A 10,177-nucleotide genomic window follows, 5' to 3' on the forward strand; every position below is an offset into this window, starting at 1 on the left:
GTATTTGTCCTGTGTTTGTGTAACTGTCCTCTTGTATTATTATACCTCCGACCTAAAAGGTCGGGGTAATATAGTTATACCAAGGAATTCCGTCCTACCGTCTTTCAATTTTGTGTGCGATCTATATCTTCAAAACTACTGCATAGGTTGAAGTCAAACTTGATTAACACTTTCTTTATCATTAGGAGAGGTGCAATATTTTGATTTATACTTTTGAGTTTTACTTGATATGTGGATTTTGAGAGAATTAAAATATGTTTTTTACATGTTTTTACTTCAACATTGGTGCAACCTAGAAACTAAGAACTACCCCCTGGATTCTTTTCAAACTTAAGAGGGCACGGGTGGCCCAGTCGTCTAAGGCGCCGCGATTCGCTGTGCAGAGTTGCGTCCCTTGGGCACGCCAGAAACCCATGATTGTGGGTTCGAATCCCGGTTCGCTCCGATTATGTTTCTAGGTTTGTCAGCACCATACCCGTGCTCGTGGGTTTCACCGAAGTGGTAAACGTCTGAGACCTGCATCACTTCGGGCTTTCCTCCTACATTAAGCTGACACGCCGTGATATAACTGGAATAATGTTAAAAGCGGCGTTAACACCAACTCACTCACTCACTCACTCACTAAAACTTAAGGAACACTTCCTATACTAATAGGAGAGGTGCAGTGCAAAGTTTGATATAAGTATTTTTTGGAAAAAAAATGATTTGTTTCATATTTTGAACTTTTATTTTCATACCCCCGACCTACGATCTTGAATCATGCCATTACTACGTGAATGTTTTGTGCCTCTTATGAGTACAGGCTCAGTCGTTGAGGAATATATCTCCAATATCAAAATTGTTCTTCAGCTGGTGTTGAAATACCCTGCATAATCACTCCAATAAAGCAGCAATGATCTGCAGAAACATACAAACAAGTGAACAACATAAACATATAAGAAACAAGACAAAAAGTGAGTGGGGCTCTCTAATAGGTCTTCAGCAACCCATGTTTGCCGTTAAAGGCGATTATGCTTGTCGTAAGAGGCGACTAACGGGATCGGGTGGTCAGGCTCACTGACTTGGTTGATGCATGTCGCCGTGTCCCAATTGCATTGATCTATGCTCATGATGTCAATTACTGGATTGTCTGGTCCAGACTTGATTATTGACAGACATGTTTAAAACAACAAACAAACAAAAACAAAGGTTATTTAGCTCAGTAACTCATTTTTCAACCTGTCTACATATTGCTTCCATCTCTGTCCGATTCTACTTTTCAGAGTCAGTAATGAACTGTGGAAAAAACGGGATGCTAGTCTATGCTCGATTCCCCACCGAAGCTTTTGTTCTTCTGTTCCTGTCTTCTGTTTGTTATGTAGTTTAACTGCTTATCCTGTTCGTCCGTTTCCGTTCACTATTATCATGTTTTGTTGTTTCTTGAAAACTATCACCAACGCTCTTGTGTTGACAGAACATTTGATTTATTTCGTAAGCATCAATTATGTCTACAGCGCATGAACCTCATCACGTTTTTTGCTTCTGCTGCCGCTTCTTAAAATACGGACCATTTCCTCTTATTGAACCGCCGGACACTACAGAATAATATAAGCTGCAGGTATATGAATGATCTGATATTGTAAATAAAGATCAAATATCCAAATCCCCACTGACTAACCCACTTGAAATGGTAATATAGAGACCAGAGACACCGCTTCGAAGAGCGATGATGTCAACTGTCAATCAATATTCCAGCAGGTCCGGTCTTTACAGTCAAGCATGTTCTTTCTACAAGGATTTCAATGAGCACAATATATATACGACTCTTGTTCAACGCTGTTTATCAGGGTTAAACACGCAGGTCTTACTAAACTTTCAACAGTTATTTTTATGGCAGGCATTTGGAAGACATTTACAAATTTGACGCATCTGTGACAAAAATCTTGTCAAATGTAATTCCCAATGTAACGTCGCGTCCAAACTTATTGCATTTATATATAGCGTGTGTGTATGTGTGGCTGCTTGTACTAGTCCCGCCAATGACGAGTTTATGGTACGAGCCTACTGAGATACCATGCAGCAGTTAAACGAGCCGAGCCGAGCCGAGCCGACCACTCCTCAGTTTAGGCCCTTAAGGCCGAGCGCCAGACAGGGAAACAACAAGTACTATCCTTTATCTTCAAATAAAATAGGGAAATGATAATGAAACAGAAATAACAGCTAACGTATGACACACATCAATTACAAACCATGCAAACAACTGACAGCAACTAATGTAATATTTGGGATAACACTTTCTTAGTAAAGTACAGATTCTAGTACTTTTTGGGGTTGAGTCCCGTCCGGGATTCGAACCCACACCTGCCAGGGTGAGGCACTTAATCGCCTGCACACAAAGTCAGCGATCTAACCCACTCAGCCACCGAGGCTTCCACAAAAATGAAAGTCTGACAACTGGTAGTCTAGATCACGTACTTTGAGTACCCACCTGACAAGTGTAAATTGGCACGGCTCCCATGGCCGAAAGCTATGAATACCCAATGCCATTTAGAAAGTGGTCAAATGTAACTAATGAGGCACCTAATCGCCAGCACACAAAGTCAGCGATCTAACCCACTCAGCCACCGAGGCTTCAACAAAAATGATCTAGACTACCAATTTACACTTGTCAGGTGGGTACTCAAAGTACGTGATCTAGACTACCAGTTGTCAGTTGTTAACAGGGAAGAAATAGAACACATATGTATGTTCGTCCCTCAAACATCATCTTACCTTGTTAATATGTTTCCACCCACATATGGTTCGCGGATCTTCAAAAAGGAAATGTTGAATATCTTTCGGTTATTCCCTCATAATCGTAGATGTTGGTAAGGTAATACCATGGAACCTCCAAACCCTGGTATAACTAATTTCGCTCGAACAGCGGGGGTATTTCAATTGTATTGATCAAAACACTGAGCAGTACATTTTATTCTGCAATATGTAATGTAGTTTGAATCAGTTTGGTTTAAATTCACTTGTTTTTCAGTTAAAGCGATATATTGAGATTATACTTCCCATTTAGCTTCAACATAATGAATTGTCTTTTATGAAAATGCTCCTTTCAGCGTGCTCGTGTGTTTTGCCTAACAGATGTCCTCCCATAGCAGTTCTACCTGGAAGACAGTGTCCAATTGGACAGCAGGTGTGCTGTACCAGTAAGTAATTCGTCCTTTTAAAACTAAAACGTGTGTATAATGCTTTGATATACCTATAACACAACAACAATATAGGTTTGTAGTGTCCAAGTGGTTTGGGCCCGAATGTATAAATATTAGATGACACATGCAACGCGTGTAACAAGGGTACAACGGTTTTGCCATGCATATATGTAATAAAGAACTGGGTTTCAGGTGAAAATGCCAAACTGATCTTATGAATAATTAGATCCTCAGACTGACAAAACAAAAAAGGGGATCAAAGGTGAGCTTTCAGCCTGACGAGGAATTCTTTTATCATTAGGCTACTGTACCACAAAAGTTAGAGAAAGAAGTTATTTGCTCTGTACGTGATGTGTTTGTGCGTTCTCTTCTGTTATGTTAAATGCATTAACATGGAAATTGCAAAATGTTAATGTTTACACAGGTTTGATTCAGTCAACATAAACACATTTGCTTGGGCTAAACATACAAACCAATTAAAAACCAAGATGTGTACTTGGTGATAATCTATTGATAGATCTGTGTCAGGCTGATTATTCTTTAGACTTGTGGCAATATGCTAACAAAATCAAACAACCTAATTAATATGCTCCGTGTTTTCATAACATCAATTTTATCTTTTCAGATGTTATAGTCACTCAATGTAAGTAAAAATATATCTATTTATCTTTCATGGGTTCTATTATAGAGAGGCATCTGGGTATGTTCAGCCTTTCATCGAGGCAAGGTGTCGTGTGATGTGTTAAAGCTAAACACAAATGCACAACACCCTTTTAAAATTAAAGGTCCCAAGTTCAGATGTTGGAATCGGTACCCACAGGGTTAAGAGGAAATGATTCATTCTTGAAATAGTAGCTAAATGATATATCACTGATATTACCACATTTGGCAAGAATCTGATATGTTGTTTTGCGAATTAAACTATTAAATAAATTTGAATAAATAGGTTTGACAGAATGAAAATTATAACAAAGAGTAGAATTTGTGTTTCCTATTTGATACCTTATCCTTGATGATTGAAAATCGAAACATCTTACAGTCACAATAGAACCACATTGATTGTGATGACATGAATACATGACCGTAAGAGAGATATGCATTATTCAGAGTTAACAGTGTTTGTGATCAGCATTATTCAGAGTTAACAGTGTTTGTGATAAGCATTATTCAGGGTTAACAGTGTTTGTGATAAGCATTATTAAGAGTTAACAGTGTTTGTGATAAGCATTATTCTGAGTAATCAGTATTTGTGATAAAAAATTGTCTGAGTGGTCAGTGTTAATGATAAGCATAATTCAGAGTGAACAGAGTTTGTGAGAAGGATTATTTCGCGATGACAGAAACATATATGTACATTTTGTAGAGATAACGTTCGTATGTTTGGCAATATGGTTGGACAACAAACACGATCGCTAAGTATTATGTCTTTAAGACCGACGATTTAACGTTCTGGGTTGTGGGAACTTGGAAGTTTCGTTTCTTGACAGATATATTTTTAGTCAGCACACCAAGACATGTTTGTTCACTGAAAGAGTCAAAATCTGTTCTTGTGACCCACAACAAATTATTTTCAGCATGATTATTAGCTTCACATTTGGGTAAAACCTGAATGCAAATTATTATTGCGACACATTAAAGCCTATGTGAGACAGGTAGTATTACAGAATGCTTAGACATCCTACTCTAGTGACAGCTGCTTTGTCATTTCTTCAGAATACTAACAGACTGAAATATAGAGGTAAATATTCAAACCACCCTGGTAATATTGGTGATTTCGTCATATTACCATATGGTACATGCAACAAGGTTCCTGTTGCGAGTATCCAGCTACAGCCTGCTAATAATCGTACTTGTAAAATGCACAGATATGACTGATATCATGAGCAAATATCCCAGTCATTAGAATATGATGACTCACGGTACACATTCTTCCCACCCGATGTCTTATTTACGTTGGCTGTTATGACCAGCATGGAATGATTGGGTCCTGTTCAGTGACAATACCCAACGGTATAAATAAAATAACTGTTGACCGCAGTAATACTACAACACCAGAGCAAAACCTATGGGTGAATGCAGTGCAATATATTATTTTAATTTATTATTAATATGTTTATGATCACAGCAGTCTAATTTTTGCCACGTTCGCTTGTAAATAAGGAGAAGAACCTATCAATCTGTGCCTACTCACCTTTCGAACTGATAGCCATTTCTTTCTTTTTCAGAAGAACTCCAAGGATGAGGATTAACCGACACAGAGTACGAAGCCCGAGATCACGCGTCATTGTCTGTATAAACACTCATGTGAATAAAAAGGTAGCACTACTATGCCTTGTTCAGTATGACACAACGACTGAGATGAAGTCGATTACCGAGTGAATGTCACAAAGACCTTGGGCGGCAGTGCAGCCTATCCGTCATAAGAGTATGTCTCGTCAGCATTTTGAGAATAGGCTTCAGTCTCGAACCACCCACTGTTCTGCCAATCCCAATACGAATTTCTGCTAAACCCAGTCTGATGTGAGCTTCAGCGATGTTGTCCACTGAAGCAAAAGGTAGGGTTACTTCAAACATGAACCCGTGAAGATCCGGGAAGAGAATAGGTCTTCAGCAACCCATGCTTGCCGGAATCGGTGACTATGCTTGTCAGGCTCGATTATTTACAGACCGTCGTCATATAGCTGGAATATTCCTGAGAGCGGCGTAAAACAACAAATAAATAAACAAAACAAACAATATACCATAATATTGTCAGTATACTGACTCCGAGCCGACCAGTCCTTGTTTTAGCCCCTTAATGTCGAGCGCCAGACAGGGTAACAACAAGTACCATCTTTTAACGTCTTTTGGTATGACGCGACCGGGGATCGAACCCCGGACCTTTCGCTCTCCGGGCGGACGCTCTACCACTAGGCCACGGAGGCGGTCTAAAAGAACTGACGGACGCCTGTAGCCCCGTTTTGCTTTTGTGGTTACCCGCAACATTAAAAGCGTGCATGTTGCTCTCAGCATCTGCTCGGAAAGACACGTTCCAGCTAGTCGAATACGGTATTGTTGATTGGCTAGCACTTTCAATTCGTACCACGTACGACTCTCAACAGGCCATAACTAAATAACGCACGTCCCGATACTGTTGTATTATTTATGATTTTGGAGTACACAATTCACACACTTATTCAACAGGGACAGTACTGTATGGATGAATTATGAAACAGGACTGAATGCATTTGTATGTTTGCTGTACTGTACTGCGCAAACATCCAGGTCTATGACGGTAACCTTTAAATGATTGAGTCTGATAAGTCAAGATTATTCTACTTGTATAACCACGTGCATGCATGTGCGCGTGCGTGCTTTAGTGACAGCGTGTACTAGTCCAGATTTATGCCGGTTTAATAGATTAGGCCGAGGGTACAAGTATTCATTGTATTATATGGTTTGCGTTATTGTTTCAGTCTAAGTCTAATATACCTTGCATATGGAAGACCTAGACTTAAACAATAACATAAACGATAAAATCCATTCAATATTTATACCTTCGCCTTTATCAAAATATCTTTTTGATGACTATTAATGTGTTTGTTTCAGTAATGCAGCTATGTCTCAATAATCGAATTTGGACCAGACAAACCAGTGATTGTGAACATCCACCCACGCCGTTGGTGCACGATGGCACGACATCAACCAAGCCACCGAGGTTGACCACGAGATTAATTTAGGCCCTTCTTTCGACCAGCATATAATACTGAGGGCCTATTCTAAACCGGAATCCTCACTAGCTATCATTTTCTATTATAAAGGTTATCGCCCTACAAAATATCCTTTTTCAATTATTCAAATACTCAAGAAGAATACCCAAGGAGGTGTCATAGTACTATATGAATTAACAAGTGTGAACATTTGAAGGCTACACGTGACCCTCACACGGAATACAGCCGTTTGAAACATGCAGCATGAACATTTCAACATTGAGACGAAGTTTAGTTTTCAACAAATCGTTTTCTATTGATGGAATGTGTTTTGCATGTCATGTTTAGTTCCATTCGCATTGTTTCCGGCGCACCCCCGAGTGGTTTGATCTCCCGCCAGTGTGTTATTGTACGATAAACAACGACCACGAGTCGTTTATTTCTTATTTTAATATCAACATTTTATACAGCCTATTAAATGATGTCAAAAAAATGTTAACGCTTTGAAAACATTTACCCGTTTTTAAATAATGATGACTCCCATTCTATTAACAGGGGATTACGTTTGGTATTGCCCAGATATTCGCACAATTTACAATTCGATTATCTGAACCTTTTTTCCCAATACCGATTGTCATATCTCGCCCACTTATGAATGCGATAGTTCGGCCTATGCGTTGATCTACGTTGCCGAGCTACATCTATGGGGAACAACTCACTGGACACTTCCCTCGAAAATAACATCGTCCAATTTACGACGTCATCAAGTTGCGAGCGCATGTACGAATATCCAGAAATGACGTCATAATAGAACAATGTTTTATTGTAAGAGTGAGTATGGTTTAACGCCGCTTTTAGCAATATTCCAGCAATATCACGGCGGGAGACACCAGAAGTGGGCTTCACACGTGCCCATGTCGGGAATCGAACCTGGGTCTTCGGCGTGACGAGCGAACGCCTTAACCACTAGGCTACCCGACGACGCTTCGTTCCTACTTGTTCTTAGTTATCGCGTAGCTATCTTATCTTCTAGTATAAAGAATACCATCCTGAGAAATGTCGATATTCAATTGTTTATATATTCCAGAAAACAAAGACCGTTTTGCAAATTGTCGATGTTCATATGTTCAAGATACTAAGGTCCGCCGTTATATATTCTTTTATGTATTACATGTTATCTTACCCGTGAAGATCCGGGGTAGAATAGGTCTTCAGCTACCCATGCTTGTCGTAAAAGGCGACTGTGCTTGTCGTAAGAGGCGACTAACGGGTTTTGGGTGGTCAGGCTCGCTGTTGGTTGATCGTATGTTGTATGATGACACTTTAGTTTGTTTGTTTGTTTGTTGTTTTAAAACGCACTCAGCAATATTCCAGATATATGACGGCGGTCTGTAAAATATTCGAGTCTGGACCAGACAATCCAGTGATTGATATCATGAGCATCGGCCCACGCAATTGGGATCGATGGCATGCATCAACCAGGTCAGCGAACCTGACCACCCGATCCCGTTAATCGCCTTTTACGACAAGCATAGTCGCCTTTTACGGCAAGCATGGGTTGCTGAAGACCTATTCTACCCCGGAATCTACACGGGTCAGATCCATTGTGTCTCCTTTTATATCAGTTGGCGTAGAACCCCTTATCTATGCTATTGTTGCTGTACAGCCGCACACAATACATATCAAGGCACAACGATCAAATCCAACGTTATCAGGTCATCAGCTGAGTCAAACGAGGTCACGGAAAGATGCCAGTGATTGATATCATGATTATCGATCCACGCAATTGGGATACGATGACATGCATCGATCAAGTCAACTAGCCTGACCACCCGATGCCGTAAGTCGTCTCTTGCGAACGCATAGTGGCCTTTTACAGCAAGCATAGGTTGCTGAAGACCTATTCTACCCCGGATCTTCACGGGTCTATTTAGGTGCCCGAATACGTCGACTGGTTTCTACATACTTGAGATTTATATTCTCGGCAAAATCTAAGTTCGCGTGTTTTGTTAAGTGATAGGATGGTCATAAGCCTACTTGATTCAACATATCACGTGAACCTAAATATTCAATAAATACAATTATGTCTCCATAACGCAAAAGGACATCAAACGACCGCAAATTCAAATGGCTTCACTACAAGAGGAAACTAACGTCATTTTAGCTTAATGTGGGAGGACAGTTGCAAGCAACAACAGTGGTATGTGTTTGGTGAAACCCACGCGCATGGTTTTGGCGCTGACAAACACGAAGCCTAAGGGCGAATCGTAGATTCTTGAATAGTGAAACCCTTAACACGCAACATTGCACAACACAGTATACTGCCTCAGCCCTGTGGGCCACACGAGCACAGTCATAGTACAGATAAATACTGAAAGACGAAGTTCCACTATTGCATTTTATTAATGAAGATCATTATGAGTCATTGCTGGGAAATCCTGTTGGCATGGCACCCCCGTCACTTCATCCACAAATAAATAATGAACCTCCTCCTACATATTGTACGTTCCAATAATTATAGTCACACATTAGCAAATGTAAAAAAAACAAATCTATACAAAATCCATATTCTTGAAAGATGACAATGTTATATCTTTATTGAAATCCATTCTCTTCTATGCATCAAGAGGGGGCACGGGTGGCCCAGTCGTCTAAGGCGCCGCGATTCGCTGTGCAGAGTTGCGTCACTTGGGCACGCCAGAAACCTATGATTGTAGGTTCGAATCCCGGTTCGCCCCGATTATGTTTCTAGGTTTGTCAGCACCATACCCGTGCTCGTGGGTTTCACCGAAGTGGTAAACGTCTGAGACTTGCATCACTTCGGGCTTTCCTCCTACATTAAGCTGACACGCCGTGATATAACTGGAATACTGTTAAAGCGGCGTTAAACCCAACTCACTCACTCACTCTATGCATCAAGAAAATTAAGATTTGAAAATGGCTGTGACATTTCTGTATCAAATGATTTAACTGATACTTGAGAGTGAAGAGTCCTCAGGTCCCAAATTTTGATGGACCTGAAACAACAACATTCTAATGTAACCTTGACGTCAACGCCAGAGAACAACCTCGATCATACGACAAAACAGGTGTATGTGTGGGGTGTGGGGTGTGGGGTGGGGTGGATGGTGGGGGGTGTCTGTAAATGAGTCATACTTGTATCCTCGTCTGATGGCGGTCTGTCTACTCATTGCTGTCTATAAGTAATGATCACAGTCTCTGAAACACCGTTGCCTATACGTAACAGGCACTGTGCCTGTACTGGCATTCTGTGACGCATTGTTGCCTACACGTAACAGGCACTGTGCC

General features: G+C 40.5%; 1 protein-coding gene across 7 annotated transcripts in view; it reads left to right on the forward strand.

Annotated features, from left to right (window-relative positions):
• LOC124112470 overlaps positions 1 to 5,502 on the forward strand; it is a 95,570-nt gene extending 90,068 nt beyond the window's left edge. For 2 of the 7 annotated variants that reach the window (XM_048391433.1, XM_048391434.1), the window contains exons 26-28: positions 3,087 to 3,176; positions 3,805 to 3,822; positions 5,405 to 5,434. In XM_048391433.1, the coding sequence (XP_048247390.1) occupies positions 3,087 to 3,176; positions 3,805 to 3,822; positions 5,405 to 5,406 (110 nt within the window). In that variant the 3' untranslated portion in view covers positions 5,407 to 5,434. Of the gene's footprint in view, positions 1 to 3,086; positions 3,177 to 3,804; positions 3,823 to 5,404 lie in introns of all 7 variants that reach the window. The other 5 variants (XM_048391428.1, XM_048391429.1, XM_048391435.1 and 2 more) reach the window with 5 other exon arrangements.
• Positions 5,503 to 10,177: the final 4,675 nt, after the last annotated feature.

This window comes from Haliotis rufescens, unplaced genomic scaffold (genome assembly GCF_023055435.1).
Source record: "Haliotis rufescens isolate VD_foot unplaced genomic scaffold, xgHalRufe1.0.p SCAF_9, whole genome shotgun sequence".
NCBI lineage: Eukaryota > Metazoa > Mollusca > Gastropoda > Lepetellida > Haliotidae > Haliotis > Haliotis rufescens.